Here is an 18563-nt window from a genome sequence, read left to right as displayed (position 1 = left end):
CGATTTTATTGAATTGTGAAAAACTTTACCTGTTGCTAGATAAATGGGGTGGTTGTTTGCTGGACTCCATGCCTGGACAGCTGTTCGCTCAATCTCCTTTAGCTTCATTTTCTAGGCTCTAGAAGTAATTTCACATAGCAGTTAGAGTAGCCAGACAAAGCCAACATGAAAATAATCATACCAGTAACAAAATAGCCCCTTTACTATAGTACTAAGAGAACAAATTGTTCTCAGAGATGTTACTTACTACATCCTGAGTTGGTGAATACAGTTTTACAGGGATGAATGTGGGTATTTCAGAAATCATGAAAAAAATAAATAATAATAATTAAAAAGAAAAAACAAACACAAAAACCACACAATAATCCCAGCTGTCTGATTCTTGATTTTCTTTCCTACATAGCTCTTTTTCCATGTACCCCAGTTATGTGCAAGTTTCAGTTAAAGGAAGGTGATCTAAATTAAACAACATACTCAAGTCTTCAGTCCAGCCTGGTTTAAGTCAGCTGTGGAAATTCACTTAAATGTATTTGCAAAGCACTAGTTGCTCCCTCTGAACAAGCCGATGTCAGTGTACGTATATGGAAGCCAAACAGAGCCAAAGGAATCTCAGGACAGGCTAAATTCCAAGCAGCAGAGTGATGTGGCAACAGAAAACAAAGTGCAACGCTATCATGTGCCAGTTCAGTTAACGTACTTTGTTCTCGCTCCTCTGAGATGCCAAAGGATAAAATCATTTGCCTTTCTGCTTCACTTTGTAAATGGCAGGTGAAGGTGAGAGGAAGCGATCCATAAGTTAACCATTGGGTTTCAAGCCCAGCTCTGACAATAATTCTTTTTATCGGCTCTGGATAGATCAACTAATACCTGTAAAATGGCAACACAACTTCCCCACATCACCAAAGAGAGACTGGTTGGGCAATAATTTGGCAGGATAACTGAAAGCCAAACATAAACAGTACACAGCCAGGAGGCTGCAACACTCTGAATATAAATACAAGCAAATTGTTGTTCCATGTAGAATCCCGTTTTACATGAAAAGAAAGCCCCCAGCACCTCTCAGTCCCAGGCTATGTCTGTCCCAGGCCTTTTAAGCATGTCAGTGACATAAATAATGAGTGGAGATATTCACAAGCTAGCAGCATCACTCTCGTGAGCAGTTCCTAAACCTTCTGAGCTTAGCTGCAGTGCAAGTTTTAATTCTACCTAAGCAAAGCTGCTAACTATGCCCTCAGATAATATCATGCTGAATAATGTACGACTGGAAGCAGGCAGCACAGCGAAACACTCCGCATCTCACCAGCTTGCTGGGATTAACCTCTCCTGGCTACTTGATGCTGTTTGCGTTAGCCAGGCTGGCAGTTAAGCCACAACCTGTGTTCACAAGCTCCCTCTGTCCAGATGCAGGCTACAACCGTCAGTGATCGAGAGTTTGGCCTTACTTAGACCAAAACACGGCTGTTTTTTCCTAGCCAAGTTCACAGAAGTAGCTTGCTGCAGCCAGCATGCTGCCTGGCCAAACCATATTAAAAAACAGTTTTGAAAAAGTCTTCCATCATCCTGTGGCTTGTATGAAGCTGCAGTCTCCAATTGCCAGCGGCCCACACACGGGGAAATCCAGTCAGCATCGCTTCTTGGACTTGGACCTCCTGCCTAGTAACTCCACACCCTATTTAGGGTTTCTTCTCTACTACCGATCAGAAGATAAGGGCACACTCTCTCTCTCCCATGTACTGTTAGGACATGCTGTTTAATTAGAATTTGATATTTTCTAGCATTAGCCTGCAGCAGTATCTCCCAAAGCTCAACGTACCTGCTGTTCTCACATTAAACTTACCCCAACTTAGCTGAGGCCCAGATGAAGCTGAACAGAACTCTTGCACAACAAAACAAGTGCAACTATTTCCTCTTGCAGCCCAGGAACAAAGGTGGAAAGCCACATCCTCCTCATCATGATAATAGACCACTAAAGCTTATTTTCCTATCTTCCAGCACACACTTTACCTAGTACTCCTTTGGGCTCCATCACACCCCTTCTGCCAAGTTCCAGCTCCCACTTGTCTGTGTCCCACACTAGCACAGAAACATTGTCCCGGTCAGCAACCTTTATCAGCAGTGGGGAATGAAAATATCCCCAGAAGAAGTCACAGGCCTACTGCACAAAGCGCTGCCTGACTCCGCTCATGTGGGGGAGCAGGACAGCTGGTACGTTCCCTACCTTCCCTTTCCTGCTTTTTCCTCCTCCACTTTCAATCACGTTGTAGGAGCTGGCTGTACATTCAGGCCTCACTGCCGCTTGACTTTTGAGAGGAGAGCTCCGCTATTAGCCCATCAGCATTATTAGAGAATGGCCAAGAGACCTCCTCCCTCTGGTACGGGAGGGATGAAGCCTGCAGCCACCACTAGCTGGTGGAAGGTACAAGCTCCCAGCTCTTACCCTCCCTGCTGCTAACAGCCCAGATCCATCGCAGCTGAGGCTCTGCATCAGTGCAGCAGCACCTCTTTACATCACTAGGCTGAATTTGGAAGGAAAAAACGCCTGAGCCTTAAGAATAGAGAAGAGCCTCACTCTTCTATATAGTGAATATGTCGATATGGCAACCTCTTGTGGCTGCCTGGGAGAAATGCACGATGTGGGATTCTCCCATAAGATGTTTGGGGACAGATCGCCACCTGCTGTCACCTCTCCAAAATAGCACCTAAGCCTTCCGAGAAAGCTCATGCTTTTCTCAGGAGCTCTAATTAATTAATCATGACAACTCCTCCTCCTCCTCCTCCCCCAAACATCCGATCGCGGATCTAACGTCTTAGCGACTCGCAGCCGCGGTGGGAGCCCCAGGCGGGGAGCAGCGATCCCCCAAAGCCTCCCCCAGCCGTTTTCCTGCACAGTGCCCTTACAAGGCAGCAGTGCTCAGCAGCACCCGGCCGTGCCAGCGCTCCCCGCGCCGGGCAGCTCGCAGCAAGCAGCGACAAGTGCGGGCACCGGCTCTGCAACCACCACGGGGTAGGCTGACAGAGGCAGGGCTCCTCACCTACACCACCTTCAAGCACTTGTGGCTTGGAGTACATTGTAAAAGACCTGCTGTGACAATCAACTCTGGTGTCACTCTAGTAAGGCCTTCTCTCTCTTACCACCATCCAAATGTTGTCGATACAGCCCTAAGTTTTCCAGTCCTCCCCCAGCCGGGCAGCCAACCCCTGCAGGGTTCCTGCTGCCCCAGCCAAGGACCTGATCTGATCCCCTCGGCTAAGGGTGAAGCGTGGGCAGCGGAACAGAAGGCACTTGTCCAAGGTCACCCAGGAGGCGAGCAGCCACCCTAAGGGCTGAGAAGGGCTGAGAAGGGCTGTTCAGCCACGACACCAGGGTTAAGGTGCAGACTGCCCCATGCTCCCCACACCCCAGCATCGATCAAAACCTTTGCGCTGCCCCTTCCTTTCGCAACCACCTGGCACCCTCCTGCCCCAACCCTCCAGCTCCCCAGCACCCCGGCTGGCCCCCTGAGCAGCCGCTAGGAGCCCGGTGGCAGGAGGCACAGCGCTAATCCCAGCTGGCGACACGAGGCGGGGCTGCGCGGGGCAGAGCTCAGCACATTCCTCCCTGACAGCCGCCGGGGCACGGCACCAAGCTCCTCGCACCCCAACCCCTCGAGCACGACGTGTGTGGGACAGACGGCTCCGCACCGAGCCCAGAAACCGGGGCGGGGACACGGGGACGGGGACACGGGACCGGGACGGAGCCGGGACCGGGGCAGGGCAGGGCAGGGCAAGGCAGCGGGACCGGGGGCGCTGGGGCCGGGGGCAGCCGCTCGGTCTCGGTCTCGGTCCCGGCCCAAGCGGGGCGGAGCGGGGGGGGTCAGGGAGGGGCGGCCGCGGCCCTTACCGGCTCCGGGCCCTCCCCGGCTCCCGGCCGTCCCCGCCGAGCTGAGCCCTCGCTCCGGTGGCCGCCGGGAGCCCGACAGGCACCGCCCCCCCCCGCCCCGCCGCCTGCCGGAGCGCGCCCCGCCCGCCCCGCCGCGCCTGCGCGGCCCCGGCCCGCCCCCTTTTACTTTTTTTGCTTTAAATAATGTAATTCCCTTTAAATAATGTAATTCCCTTAAAGCACCGAACTGAGTCACGGCAGGGTGGTGGTAGCAAAGCACGGCGTGGGGTTTATAGGAAGCACTCCAGGCCCTTAGCCTGCTGTGATTGCCTGCTCCTGTAGCCAAAGAGGCACAGCAACAGGGGAACTGAATTTTCACCATAAATCGGTTCTGAAGGTATCGCCCCTTCAGCAACAGAAGGGGAAAGCTTATGGAAAAGGAAGGGTGGCGCAAAATAATATAGGAGCTTGATCAAATGTAACTATACATAGCTTTCGCAACCAAGCTGCAGATAAAGCCGTGGGAGGCTGTGGTCTGCAGCCAGAGAGGCGCGCTCCGTGGGTCAGGCTAACCCTAAACCTGGTGGCAGAGCTCAGGTCACGTAGCAGCCAACTGCGGCATCGGTGCTCGTGGACCTCTGTCACTTCACGTGACGTGATTGCGCTGTAGTTCAATTCCGAGCTGCACCTGCAGTAACCCACTTCGTAACAGGCAACGCCTCCTGCATAAACAGGCTTAGCAAAGGGTGATTTTTGCATGAGGTAAGTAAATGTGGCAGCAGTCCTGGGACTGCTCCCAGAACTTAGCCCCATGTAACAGCCTGTCTAGAAAAATGACAGGCATCATTTAATTTTATCGGTCATCGCTCAACCTACTCAAATTGATAAAAGACAACTAGCACAACAGGTATTATTGATATATTTCACTGCAGTTAGTGGTCAAACGTTGAACAACCATTACTGTATGTTACAGTGAACACTAAAGATGCCACGCCCTGCAGAGCTGATGCAGGAGAAACACTTCCAGCAGCTTTCAGATTTCATAGTGCGTCACCACCGGTGCCTCTTTATTGGGGTCTCCTCCTCTCTCCAGATACAGGTCATTGAAGGGATACTGCTTCGGTCCCTATAAAAGCAGAAACATAGCAGCAAATATATGACATTCAAACAAGCAACTAAAGGGGTAAGGAGAAAACATCTCATCCAGTTCCCACCACTCTCCCCTACTTCCTCCCTTACCTCCCCCCAAAAAGGCTTGTCAGTTACAACTTAAAATTCATATTTAAGTGCTTCGGTAGGAACATTCCAGACTTTCCTTGTACTCTAATATTCAGACTTTTTTTCTGCATAAATCCATGTCCTTTATCAGAAACACCAAACATTTGATCAACCAATAGCTCATCTCCATATGTTCAGACTTATTTATCGAAAGTATTCCGAGTGATGCAGATCATGATATAACTTGAAACATAGAGCAAAAGAAGAGGAAAAAACATTCCATGCGTGCGCGCGAGCACACACACACACACAGAGCAGAATGCCCAGACCAAAGGAAGGATCCTGTAAGAAAATTAAGAAATAGTTCCCCAAGAATGGGAACTGCTCACTGAGACAATCTGTGAGCTGAGCCAAGCCAGCTAACAGAATAATTCAGATTGAAAGAGGCCTCCCTGGCTGACAGCAGGGTTTCACACTCACACTCACTCAGCTTCAGCAAAAACACCTTTCTGCCATCAACACTGACAAGCAAGAGCTACTGTTCCGCCCTTTACCCAAGGGTGTAACTCACCACAGGCCTGTAAGATGGGTAGAACTGTCCAATGCCAAACATGATCAGCATGGTACTCAAAAACACGAGGAAGTGTTTGCGCATAGTATGCCATGGAATTTGAGTGGGGGATGTATCAAAACGGTTCCGAATATACATGTCAAAGTCCCAGTGCATCTAAAGAACAAAGGAAAAAAGACTACACATTTACCCGCAGTACTCAAACTGCTCTTACCTAGGAGAGAAGCATTTACAGCATTCTCATGCACAAAACTGCCAGAAGCTATGCTTCATGTTTCACAGAGGCAATAAGTCACCTATAGTCACGGCAAGTTGTTGATTACAGTAAAAGTCAAGACTCCAAATACCTTGTTTATACCTATATGTTTATACCAGGCAAGCATGCTTAATTATAACATACCAGCAGCTTTTATTTATCTGCATAATCGCTCCACCTTAGATTTGCTCCCCAGTGCTTCTGAGAAGGCATGGCAGAAATTGGCTGTTTATGGAAGATCAGTCACACACCTCAGCAGAAGTAGCACTTATTTCAAACAAAGAAGCAACTACCTGCCATTTGGAAGCTGGCTTCTCAAAACAGGCAGAGCACCTGCTGCTGCTGCTCCATGACAAGAGCAGGGGCAGTAGCAAGCTGATGCCCTTCTTGACTGAAACAGAAGGGCATTCAAGCTTCTGCCTCAAAACATACATAGGGAGGTCCTAAGCATGTTCTACCTTTTCTCTTATCACGTTATGGGAAGCTGAGAATTCATTAATTTGCAGCTCAGGTACCTCTAAATTCTCCACTTTTAAATTTTCATACACAGCCGTTTTGCTATCAACCCAAGAAAGCCAGACTGAACAGAGTTCAGCTGCCTAAACAGAAGCATCTGCCAACACCTGCCAGTATATTCCACTAGGTCCCCAGCTGCTGACCCCACATAGAAATTTCAGACCCCCTCAGGTATGCAAAAGGCACTAAAATCTGAGATTAAGCAACTGAATCTGAGCATTATGGTGCCATCCCTAAAATGCAATGAGGTATTAAGGACAATGTATGGGCAGGAGGCCTTGTTTTCAAGCACTTGTTCAAACCTAAATTAAAGCTATGAATTATAAGCAAGAGTCAGTTCTTACAAGTAAAGATCTTATCCCACCTCAAGGGCCCAAGTAACTATACAAGCATTCCTGTACCAAGCAACGCAGAATCACTGCAAGGTCTTTCATGTAATTGCTTCTGCAGTCATTGCAACATAGACTTTAAATTTTACTGTGGTGCACACGAAAGGGTGCTCTTGCATGCTTATACTATGACACATGACATACACGTGCTTACATAATCTCTAATTCTAATGAAAAGCATTCAAGTTAATTACCAAGTTCAGTAATCACTGCTAGATCTCAGTCCTTCACAGAAAGACCACGTATTAACTGAAAGTTACTCCTGACATGGATCTTGAAGAATTTAGATTTTGCAAGTTGATGTAGATGCTCTGTCTGTCCATTTCTTTTAAAGCTGTCTTGCACACTTTCTTCAGAGAAAGCCTCCTTATTTCTATTCTATCCCAGAAGAATTCCAGAGTAATAAAACAGCAATACCTGCTCCCATTGGACTAGAAGGACTTTTACACAAATGAGGGCTTCCTAGCTAGATGAACCTGAACTAAGTTCTGATACCGAGACAGATCAGGCAAAGAAAATGGAGAAGCCTTTCCCATTGCTGCAACGAAAGTTTAGTTCGTAAAGTTATTCTTACAGGTAATGAGATGTTAACATTCCTCAGCACTTCCATAGCAATTGTTTAGTCTGATGACCACAGCCTAAACTTACTTCTAATTGACTGTCCCTGTGTTGTGCATAGGCAACACACCCCTGCACTCGAGGATGCAACTGGACAAAGAATTACAAAGAAAGCACTAAGGAGACGTGTGTTAGTATTTAGTGACAGTAGCATTAACGGAATGAAAACTGCTGCTGGCATTCTTACCGGCTCTCCCCAGTTATGCCTCATATCTGGCTGGTCCCACTGGTACCAGGGGTCTCTCTCATGAGCAGAGCGTTTAGGGAGCATGGGATAGTCACCATACCTGTGACAAACAGGTACACAGGAAACAATCAGCTAAGAGAACTGCATTAAGTTTTGATATACATTGTATAAGATGCTATAAAATAGATAAGAACACTTTCTACGGATCCTGAAGTATGCATAAACTTTTTTTTTTTTAAGTACTCACATGCAACTTGCACAATCATCACCTTGATAGGAGTTACTGTAACAAATAGCATACCTCAAGGTGTGCTTGTCAGGTCATGATACAGGGGAAAAAACTATAAACTTCACTGAAATACAGAATCCTTCTTGCTTACTATTTTACTAGTCTGAATACTTCCCAGAATTTAAGCTTCTGAAATATTTATTCCATAAACTGAATTTACAGAGTTTATCCCTCTGATTACAACAGCATATAAAGTCTCTCAGGGGTATCACATTTACACAGACCTCCCATTCATTCTGTTTGCTTCTGTTTGGAGCATTTATGTGTTCCTTCTGAGCCATAAGCTCACAGCACGCCATCCATCAGTACACAACAGCGCAGACTTTGAGGCTGCTGCAGCCCCAGGGGCACAAAACCCCCCAAGCTCACCCTAAGCCGTCGTCGGGGTAGGGCTGGTAGTCCTCCACCCTCATGTTGTACTTCTTGGCAGCGGCTGCCCGCTCCTCCGGCGTCCGCGGGTAGGGCCCAGGCAGCATCTCCGAGGACAGACCCGAGGCTGCGGGACAGCACCGAGGCAGGGTGGGTGCAAGCCGAGCTGTGGGGCCGCGCTGCCCTCCCAGCCCCACGCCCCCACCCCGCAGCCCTCAGGGACCCCTCCCGCCTCACCGCGGCTCCCCCCCGAGCTCCCCCATACCCGCCCGGGCTCCCAGCGGCGCTGCCACCCGCAGCGCCCGCAGCCGAGCGGCCGCCCGCTGCCAGAGGACACCGCCGAGCCCGGCCGCCGCCATCGCCCCTCCTCCCAGCGCGCAGGCGCCAACGACGGCGGCCGGCGGGGCCAGAAAGGCTCGGGGCAGCGTTAGCGCCAGCCCGGCCCGGCCCGGCCCTGCCCGCCTGGGGTCGCTGCCCGCCGCCGCCGCCGCTCCCTCCGCCCGTCTCCATGGTGCCCCTGCTCTCGCTTCCGGCGTTGCTAGGGGCGGGCGACTTCCGCTTCCGGCGGCCGTCCACTTCCGGGTTTCCCGGTGGGAGGCGGCGATGGCGGCGGCCTCCTCCTCCTCCTCCTCCTCGTCGGCGGCGGCGGGGTGCCGGGAGGGCTCGGCCGCGGGGCCCGGCTGGAGCGAGGCCCAGCTCCGCCGCTACTCCTTCGAGACGCGGCCCATCCCGCGCCTCAGCCACAGCGACCCCCGCGCCGAGGAGCTCATCGAGAACGAGGTGCGGCGGGGCCCGTCCCTTTCCCGTCCCGTCCCCCCCAGCTGTAGCGAGCGTTCGCCGCAGCTTCGGGTCGTGAGAGCTGCGGGAAGCGTGCGCGTCGCGTTCTTTTCTCTCCGGGTGGGAGTCGCGGAGACGTCTGCGCTTTTTGAAATGAGAGCGGCCACAGATGTGGAGTTTGTGTTGCTGCGCTTCTGGTGGGGTTCTGGAGGACGAGCGCACACTGGTTTTGGTAAAATTACCAGGTTTTGGGGAGACAAACCTGCAAGAAGGGAGGTTGCGTGTGCGTAGCCTGGGAGCAGAGCAGCTGTTGTTCTTATTTACGTCTCTGTGTTTACACACGAGGAGGCAGGTGGCTACCTTTGTATAAAAAAAAGTGGTTCCTTTTTAGCGTAAGAGGGATGAGATAATTTTAGCTTTTGGATGGCTGTGGGTTATCTGTGATTCTGTAGGAACAAAGATGGGTGCCATCTCCTTTTCCATCCTCAAAAACATCTTTTTGCCAACATTTACCACTTAGTAGCTGGAAGCAACCGAGGAGAATTTACTATGTCTCCTCGCTACATGGCAGGACCAAGCAGCCCTAAAACGGTTCCCAGCTGGTGTTTACCTAACCTTGCGTGTCAGAGATCAGCCAAGTAGGTAGCGGAACCTGTCCCATTGCTACTAGGAGCCTGCTGCAGGAGCAGGCCACCACTCTCTTAAAACTTCGTATCATATTTTGCTTTTGTCTGTATGGATCAAGGATCTTATCACAATAAACACCTCTTCCAGTTGCCCATGTACAAAGGGAATTTGTGGGGTTGCCGTAACAAATGCGATCATTCTTGAGTTCAAAAGGTCCTTGAATCAATAAACTTCCTGTTTTTCTCCAGGAGCCAGTGGTGCTGACAGATACAAATCTGGTTTATCCTGCTCTCAAATGGGACCTGGACTACCTCCAGGAAAACATTGGCAATGGGGACTTCTCAGTGTACAGTGCCAGCACACACAAGTTTTTGTACTATGATGAGAAGAAGATGGCCAATTTTAAGAATTTCAAACCCAAGTCGAGCAGGGAAGAGATGAAGTTTGCAGAGTTTGTGGACAGACTCCAGGAAATACAACAAAAAGGGAGTGCTGAGAGGTAAGTGGTATGTGGAAGTCTCTCCGTTTCTGCAGGTCTATGTACTGGGTATGTTTCTCTTCAGTGAGTGTTGATGATTAAAACCTCTCAAACTTTTCATTTCTATAGGCTTTTCCTGCATAGCTGCTACAGCTGTGTTACCTGATTAAAGAAAGCCATGCACTTAAACCATCAAACTGTTCAAACTGTATGTCTACAGAGATTCTTTCTTCTCTGTTCATGGCAGGGTTTGGATAGAGAAGGCACTACACCTCACTTGGTTTGGGCAGACTGTGCTATTGGTAGAGGAGCTTAGTTGCAGATAGGAAGGCTGGATGGAAACATGCTCTTTTTCCTCTCGGCCCTCACAAGCTTGTAGTAGATGAGGTAACTCATTGCAGGTGACTAGAAGTGGTGACATTTATATGGAGATCATTTGTGAGTGTTTTTGATACTTGATAGTGGCCAGTCTGGTAAGGGCTTCCTCCTCTTGCATGGTGAGGTGTTGTTCTTGATCTAAAATTATATTTTTTTCCCCAGTGATTGTTCATGCAGAGTTGTGTTCTATTCCATTTTGTACCAGAGAATCACTTGGCAAAGAGTGTGGACTTCTGGAAGCTCTTCCCTTCCACAACTGTTTATGGTGCTGATAGAACAGAATCTCTGGAAGTTCTCTCTCTCTGTTTTTAAAGTCTTCCTGAAGAGATGCAGAGATGCATCTTTATGTTCATTACAATGCTTAACATTTGATTCTTGCCTTCCCCTGGGGAAATACAGGCTATATCTGCAGCAAACCCTGAATGACACAGTTGGAAGGAAGATTGTAGTGGACTTCCTTGGCTTCAACTGGAACTGGATTAACAAACAGCAAGGGAAACGTGGCTGGGGTCAACTGACTTCTAACTTGCTTTTGATTGGCATGGAAGGTAAGTGGCTTCCTGTGACTGGAGAAGGGGAGAAAGTTTGTCTTTCAAATTGATTTTGCACTAGTTTCTAAATGTTCCTTCGAACCAAGCAGTTTAAAGTTTTTGGCTGGAAGGGGACTGTTGTCATGACTCAACACGTGTTATAGAGAAGAAAAACCCCAAAGGAATAGTGTGCTTGCTGAGAATGCCTGGAGGTCATCTGCTCCTGGAAAGGCTCTGTGTGATGCTCTCAGGGCTGGGTTTTCAGTGATTGCTGATCACACTTTGAGACCTCTTTGTTGGTTGGACACTTCAGATAAGGTAGATTTGAAATGCCTGGAATCAGAGTTTACAAGTTGAGCAAAGTTAGCCTTCTGGGCCTTTCTTAGGAGTGACCAGTCCACCCCAAAGAGATTTTCTCCACATGAAGAAACATTGATTCTTCTACGAGGTATTTGTTCTAATTTGAGTTGACGCACCATGGTAAAAAGGAATTCTATTTCAATTAAGAACCGAATAGAGGGCACTGGAGAACTTGAAGATGGATAAACCCTAATATAACTAGATAAAGTTCCAAATCCGCGTGGAGACTCACTCATAGGCAGGTGCATTGGGAGATGGAGGTACTCCTTGTCAAGTGCAGTAGAGCATTCCAGTAGAAAGTCATCTCAACCATTGGGCCAGGAATGCACACAGTTCTGTGGAGTGGACTGGCCTGGAATCAATGTGGTTATCACATTTGTATGTCCAATTATAATTACTCTGCAATTCATGGCCGTTCAGTTCTGACTGCAGGTATTTTTTCCCCTCTGCATTCAGTCATATTCAGCTTACAGCAGTTTGTCTTTGCTATGTGGTTTTCTAGCTGAGAAGAGAGAGCGTCATATGAAAGAACTGCATCAACACTTCCATGTAGGTCATAATATGATCAACAAAAATCCTATTATCAGCAGGTTCTGCACAAAACAAGGGATTGATGTGAACCAGTGTGTACTAGTAAAAAGGAATGTCTTCATGGGAGCATGTGATTGTGTGATCTACTTAATGACCCTATGGGGTTAACTGTTATCTTAATTCTAAAACATATCTTAATTTGAAAACACTAAAAAAAAAAAAAGTCAAAAGAGCAGTATCTGAATTGGCAAACAGCCTGAAAACAAGAGAGGGGTGTGAAATGACTCGCTGTATTTTAAGATTTGATTAAACTTAACGTCTAGTGGTGATAGTCAAGCTTCATAATCAGTGCCTTAGGCTGAGCAGGGGCAGTTGTGTTATGAAGCTGCAATGACTAGGAGATTTGTTTACTCATTTTTTTGCAAAGCTACTAGGACATTTTTCAAAATCAGACTATTAGACTCCTCTAGACTAATAATAATTTTATAAAGTCCATTCCACAGCTTGTCAGCTAAACATTGTTTTATGAAAAAACTTCCCGTCAACATTTGCCATCTGCTGTTCGTGGAGACAAGCTGGAAATCCTAGTCCTGCAGAGCACAAGTTGCTGAATATGGATTTAGAATGGCAATTGTTAAGTGGGGTAGCAAATGCTCAATAAAGGCTGACTGATGCCATGTTCAGATTGTGACATTTCTGGGGTCATTTTCATTGCTTAGTTTTCTTGATATATGGAAGTGTATTTACTGTCTTCACTCTAGCAAGGAATATAACTTGCTTCAGTCTCTTATAACTGCTTGAGCGTCTTGTTTTGATTATCCTCTGCCCTTTTATGTGTAGGGAACGTGACGCCAGCTCATTATGACGAGCAGCAGAACTTCTTCGCTCAGATTAAGGGTTACAAGAGGTGTATCCTTTTCCCTCCTGATCAGTTTGAATGCCTCTACCCTTATCCTGTGCACCATCCATGTGACAGACAGAGCCAGGTGAGAGTAGCAGATTTATTCTCTGCTTCATCGGGGAAACAAGGGCATTTATGAAGATGCTAGGTGGGGAAGAAGCTATACTAGAATTAAAGCTGCATACCACTTCTGAACTTTGGCAACACCTGAGTTCAAATCTGTTAACATTGAGAATAGATGGAAGAACTGGAGGAGTTCCTGTTTGTGTCAGTTCCTAACTTGCGAGCATTAGGATTATAAACGTCTCCCACTGATAACAAAACTGGTCTGCAGCTGCTGCTTCCTTTGTTCTGGTTCATTTATCGTTTGGTCAGACAGATTTGCTTGTAGACAAATTTCAGGACTCTTTTTGAGGTGGTGGCATTTCTAGAATACTGCAGGAGCTTGCTATGGAATTAAGACAAATGGGGATGTAAAAACCATAAAGGAAAGATCTGGAGGATTTCATACTGAGACCTAATAAGGAGAACTTTCACTGCAGGAAGTTTTTCCTGAGTTTCTTACTATTCTCTCGTGTTAGGTGGACTTTGACAATCCCGACTATGAGAAGTTTCCAAATTTCCGGAGCGTGGTTGGCTATGAGACAGTGGTGGGTCCGGGGGATGTGCTATACATACCTATGTACTGGTAAGAATGATGACGGGAACTGTGCTGTGACCAGCAAACAGAGGTTTAACAGAGGTTCTTCTCTTTAAACTCTTGCTATGTCTCTTAAGAAAATTTTGTTTTGCTGTTCCAGCAAGTATGATGTTTTCTGTGATAACTTGGGCCAACGTGCTTCAAACTTTAGGATGGGAATGGTAACTCTCCCTGATACATTGTTGTGTGTGTTCTCTACTAACATATGCAAGAAAAAGGTCTGTATTTAAATAAGGAGACTTCATCATCTGTGGTCTTTGTGGTGGATGTATAGGGCCAGGGTTGTCCAATGCAGTTTGAACACACAATGTTTGCCAAATACTTGCCTATAATCTGTAGCAATAGTTTCTGATTCTTTTTCCTGCTGTCCCTGTGCAGGTGGCACCACATTGAGTCTCTCCTGAATGGCGGGATTACCATCACTGTGAACTTCTGGTACAAGGTGAGTGCAAGCTTGGGTAGATCTGTTCCAGTGGACTTCTTAAAATAGAGCTGCATTGGCGTGTGTTGTCATTGCAGTAACTTAACTGTGCCAAATCCTGTGCTTTTGAAAGTTTAAAACTACTTTCTGTATTTCCTGTGGTGTGCAAAGAGCTGGGTGTCTGGGAGAAGGTAGAATAGCCTGTCAATTCAGTAGGCATGTAATGAGTTGCTTTTGGTATTTCAGGGTGCCCCAACCCCAAAGAGAATTGAATATCCATTAAAGGCTCATCAGAAAGTGGCGATAATGAGGAACATTGAGAAGATGTTGGGAGAAGCCTTAGGAAATCCACAAGAGGTACAAAAGAACTAAATAGTTGTTGCTGTTGAAATGGTTGTAGGTTCATGCAAAACTCGACGTCTGCTTATTTGGCTCTGCAGACATTGTCACAGCATGGGTAGGAGAAAGCAGCATTCATCTTTTGCTGTGACTGGTTCTTCATGCTGTATTCAGAAGGTCCTTTGGCTAGAAAAAAAGCAAGCTCCTTAACTTACACTTCCAGAGAGGAAAACTACAGGCGATGGAATAACTGTTCTCGTATATGGGGGAAGGTGTATTTTGGCTTTGGGCATTGCCAGGGAAGCGTTGCTCTCAAACTGTCTTAAGTCTTCTATGCGGCAACAGTACCCAGTATTTGCCAAAAATTAAAACCATTTTACCTGTTGAATCTAAATCAGTTAAACTGGAAACAGCTTTTCAATAAAGTCATATACTTCCCTTGTAACACATCCCAGTCATCTCTGCATTTTTTGCAATTTTAACCAACTGGTATTTCAAAAAACAGTACATTAAAGTACTAATACATGCTTTTGAAGTTCTCGTGTTATGCTGAAAGTGGAAATATTGGATGTGAATGGAAATACTTTTGTGGTTTGTATCCCTTACCACTGTGCAGGAACTATTCTTTAGTTCAATAGCATGAGGGTCATGGCTTTCCTCTGTGGTTATCTTACCACCATAGCATGTTGAAGTTTTTCCCTTCGGGCAATGCTGAGAAATAGGAGTGGTCTTGGCTAGAAACAAAACCTTACAAAACTGCCAGTACTAACCTTCATTCCAGGTGACCTCAAAGACCGGAGAGGGTTCAGTGGGTAAGAGTATTCCTTCTCTGACCCGCAAAAAGCAACTGATGTCTTTTAATAGCATCTACTGAGAAATAAATCTACGGTGGGAAGTGAAAACACTTCAAACCAATGCTACACGTGCGATGTTTGCTGTCAACTAAAATTGAGTGTTGACTGAGAACTCTGGATGCCCCAGGGTGTTACCTAGAAGATACCTAGAAACCGATTCAGTGTACCTTAGGATCAATTTGCATGCTGACATCCTCTGCCCTGGGCCATTCAGCTCGTAAGCTGTCTTGATGTGGGAGAAGCAGGCTGTGGCAATTGCCACTTGTAACTGTTCTGGCTAACTGTATGTTTTTGCTTTGAACAGGTGGGTCCCTTGTTGAATATGATGATTAAAGGACGGTATGACTAATGCCTGGCTGCCCCGGGTGACTGATGTTGGAGCTGCTTTGTTCACAAGCAACGGAAGATTCTGAGCGCTAGTATTGCACGCAGCACTTAACAGACTGATGGGTTTCCTGGCCCATCCCTGTCCCTGCCCCACTACAACAAAGGGGGCTACTGGAACTGCAAAACCATTAGTACCCCATTCATCCTTCACTGTCATCTAACAACCTCCCAAGAACGAGTCTGCACTTATTGGAAGCTGGATTCATGCTCACTAACTTGTTTTTTTCCCCTTCCTCTGCCCTGTTTGCCACAACAAGGAGCACGGCTTCTGGCACTCGGGTGTGTTGCTTCAGGATTTTCAGGCATTTGAAGAAGAGCTTGGAGGGGAACTGGGATTGATCTTGTTTCCTCAGCCTCATGAGGTTTGGGCCTCCTGGCTGCGTTTATGTGTTGGTGCCTGCAGTGGATATAAGATGGGAAGTTATAGGTTTCACAGTTCTCTGTTATTAGAGGACCTAGCCATGCTCAACTCTGGCACCTTTTTCTATAGTGGAAATGAAACTGTGAGCTGGCCTGTGCATGATGAGCAACTGGACAAATGATTTGATTTCTTCAACGCAAGACTTTCACGCTTGGGACTTTGCACAGGGTAGAGAGAGAGAAGTGAATTCATCTAGTATGTGAGCACCAGATCCCGTGCTCTCCAAATGTCTGTGTTGTAGGAGTCTAGATAAACCTCCTTCATTCTGACAGCAGTTTTGGGGAGTGAAGGCTTCTCTCCTATTCTTGTGGAGCTGTAGTGTGGTTAAAAGGGGATGAAGCATTATGAAGGGAGATGTATAAATGCCAGGCCAAATTTCAAGTCTTCAATGATTAAGCCACATCTTTAAAAAAAAAAAAAAATAAAAAATTAAATAAAGCTCTAGGGGCACAGAGAGAGACTGTCAACACAACGTCAGACAGGTACAGAGCCTCCCTTTTTCCCACCAGGGGTGCTGGCTCCTCAGACTAACGTGGGAAGTGCCCTTTTTACTGAAACTGCAAGAACTCGAGTGTGTGTGGCTGCGCACACGTGCGCATGTTTGTGTGATGTTGTGTGACTCCTGTCCATCAGTTTAATCCATGATAGTGTGTGGTTCCTTTCCTTGTACAGTCACTTGAAAGAGGTCAGGGCTTTCCGTTTTAATGTGGTTAAGTTTATCTTGATCCTTCTTGTGTTCTGGGGCTTGACGTGGCAGGCTGGGAAGTGGCAAGACCAGGGCACAGGAACAAGAGGAGCTTCTGGTTGAGTCCTTGGCAATCATCCTAAAAAATTATTTTGCTTTCTTCCACCTCTGCCACTAAAAGCCTTAGGCTCATATGGAGGCTGGCTTTTTATTCCCATGGTCCACTGCACTGCTTTTCCTGGTTTGGGGCAGAGCAGTGGACTTGTATATTGGATGCAGTTGTAATGGGTCCCAAGAGCTAGAGGTGGGAGAAGGTGTTGTATTTTATTGCAGAGAATAGCAAATGTTCTATTGAGACTTCCCATTATTTTCCTTTTTTTTCTGACATAGTATTCTGATAAGTGTTGAGAAGATGGTGCTCAAGAAGTGCTTTGCCTTTGGCTTCAGGCTCCATCTTTTTCTGGGACAGCTCATGTGCCTCTTGCTGTGAGCTTCTCTTGCGCAAAGGTGAAGGACTTCTTGAACAGGAAGTCCTGGGGGATAGTTTTATGGCTGCTTACAGGTCAGAACAAATTAAGTGTAATTGGCAGCTACAGGGCCCTTGATTAAGAAATATGTCCATGTCACCGAGTAGTCTGACTGCCGTGTTATTTGTTGCAGAGTATCCAGAGCTGTGGTTAGATCCAAACGAAGGGCACTCAGCTGGATGCTTATCAACACTCAGCCTTTGGGCATGGGGAAGAAAGTTAGGCTGCTGACTGGCCAAAAGCAAGACCTTCCCAGGAATCCTGGGCATATGTGCGGTCTCTGGCCTTGGTTGAAAGAAGCTCAAATGAAATCCCATCTCTGTGCTATTTATTCAGCACAGTAGTCTCCAGTGCTACTTGTTAGGCACCATCAACTCTTGAAGCTCAGGGTGGGAGTTCACGTCCCATGTGGAGAGAGAATGGTACTTACAGAACTTTAGGATCCTTTTTATCTTTATTTGCCAAAGGTCTAACTTTTTAAGTGAACAGTTTTTGCTGCACTTGACTTCGTGAAAGCTCATTTACAATGCACTGATGGACTGACTCTCCCCTTCCGTTTTCACCTTGTGCTTTCAATGCCCCTTGCCATGGTATTGGGAAGCTGTGTGTGTTCTCTGCTAGGGGTGTGTGTGTGCAGGGGGTGGGGTGTGACAAACACACGGTACCTTCTGAAGTGTAGTTCTTAAATACAACCAATGTTGAACAACAGAACTGTGTGGCTTCTGTTTTGTGAGTGGCTGTATAGGAGAGCTGTATAAGGAGATGTGTGTATGGAGATACTTCTCAGCCTAACTTCACTTTGTTATTCGCTGTTGAAGGCTGCTGGTCTCCAAAGCTGTCTTCAAAACAGCAATACCAACTGCTTTACTGTGTCCTTGAGATTTTTTTTTCCCCGTACTACTCCCATCACCCTGAAAAGAAAGCTGGGAATAAAATGAACATCTTTGAACTCTTTAAATGACAAATGTTAGGGGAAGGAACAAATTCCCCTCCCTGCTGATTTGAATGCTGTCACTATGCTCTGGTCTCTGATGAAACCAATGGAGCAATCTACATCATCAGGTCTATTGAGTTCAATCAGTTTTTACTCCTCTGGAACATCTTGTCCTCTGTTTGATCCTTTATCTAATTCATGCTTTAGTCAAGGTGATTTTGGTGGGAGGCTTCCTGTTTGTGTACCTCTGCTCCCTGTTAGCAGCCTTGGGTGTGGAGTCCTCTCTACCAACCAAAGGCATAGATCATGTTATGCTGGTGATAACTACAGCAATTCTAGCATCTAACCATCAGTGAAACATCGTTGGCAAAATCAGCACAAATTTCTAATGTGCAGTAAAATGGGGAGAAGTTGAACAGAGGATAGGGATGTTGGGGGTGG

At 46.8% G+C, this 18563-nt stretch overlaps 3 protein-coding genes across 4 annotated transcripts in view; 1 reads left to right on the top strand and 2 right to left on the bottom strand.

Moving 5' to 3' along the window:
• Positions 1 to 3944, bottom strand: part of SEC31B (SEC31 homolog B, COPII coat complex component) — a 30799-nt gene extending 26855 nt beyond the window's left edge. For both annotated transcript variants that reach the window (XM_032191323.1, XM_032191324.1), the window contains exons 1-2: positions 3881 to 3944; positions 30 to 118 (exon numbers count right to left, since the gene is read on the bottom strand). In XM_032191323.1, coding sequence (XP_032047214.1) covers positions 30 to 108 — 79 coding nt within the window. In that variant the 5' untranslated portion in view covers positions 109 to 118; positions 3881 to 3944. The remainder of the gene's footprint in view (positions 1 to 29; positions 119 to 3880) is intronic.
• An 817-nt stretch (positions 3945 to 4761) lies between these two features.
• On the bottom strand, positions 4762 to 8658 carry NDUFB8 (NADH:ubiquinone oxidoreductase subunit B8). Its single transcript, XM_032191299.1, has 5 exons — positions 8538 to 8658; positions 8273 to 8399; positions 7615 to 7714; positions 5649 to 5804; positions 4762 to 4985 (listed from the first exon to the last, which is right to left on the bottom strand). The coding sequence occupies exons 1-5, from the start codon at positions 8629 to 8631 to the stop codon at positions 4893 to 4895; spliced, it is 570 nt and encodes a 189-aa protein (XP_032047190.1). The 5' UTR covers positions 8632 to 8658; the 3' UTR covers positions 4762 to 4892.
• A 209-nt stretch (positions 8659 to 8867) lies between these two features.
• On the top strand, positions 8868 to 17896 carry HIF1AN (hypoxia inducible factor 1 subunit alpha inhibitor). The gene is made up of 8 exons (XM_032191395.1): positions 8868 to 9052; positions 9925 to 10175; positions 10932 to 11080; positions 12794 to 12939; positions 13436 to 13542; positions 13933 to 13996; positions 14222 to 14332; positions 15473 to 17896. The coding sequence occupies exons 1-8, from the start codon at positions 8876 to 8878 to the stop codon at positions 15515 to 15517; spliced, it is 1050 nt and encodes a 349-aa protein (XP_032047286.1). The 5' UTR covers positions 8868 to 8875; the 3' UTR covers positions 15518 to 17896.
• The last annotated feature ends 667 nt before the right edge of the window (positions 17897 to 18563 follow it).

The sequence above is a fragment of the Aythya fuligula genome, chromosome 7, assembly GCF_009819795.1.
Source record: "Aythya fuligula isolate bAytFul2 chromosome 7, bAytFul2.pri, whole genome shotgun sequence".
NCBI classification, from domain to species: domain Eukaryota; kingdom Metazoa; phylum Chordata; class Aves; order Anseriformes; family Anatidae; genus Aythya; species Aythya fuligula.
Note: the sequence above shows the minus strand (reverse complement) of the source record. Positions and strands in the feature narration are given on the sequence as shown.

What these genes read in the sequence shown, in the direction of transcription:
- NDUFB8 (XM_032191299.1), bottom strand. Translation starts at nt 8,631, where the DNA reads ATGGCGGCGGCCGGGCTCGGCGGTGTCCTCTGGCAGCGGGCGGCCGCT. An exon ending in GCCGCTGGGAGCCCGGGCGG is followed by an intron (nt 8,400 to 8,537) that starts GTATGGGGGAGC and finishes GCTGTCCCGCAG; the next exon opens with CCTCGGGTCTGTCCTCGGAG. An exon ending in GGCATAACTGGGGAGAGCCG is followed by an intron (nt 5,805 to 7,614) that starts GTAAGAATGCCA and finishes TTTGTTCTTTAG; the next exon opens with ATGCACTGGGACTTTGACAT.
- HIF1AN (XM_032191395.1), top strand. Translation starts at nt 8,876, where the DNA reads ATGGCGGCGGCCTCCTCCTCCTCCTCCTCCTCGTCGGCGGCGGCGGGG. An exon ending in CAAAAAGGGAGTGCTGAGAG is followed by an intron (nt 10,176 to 10,931) that starts GTAAGTGGTATG and finishes GGGGAAATACAG; the next exon opens with GCTATATCTGCAGCAAACCC. An exon ending in CTGTGAACTTCTGGTACAAG is followed by an intron (nt 13,997 to 14,221) that starts GTGAGTGCAAGC and finishes TTGGTATTTCAG; the next exon opens with GGTGCCCCAACCCCAAAGAG.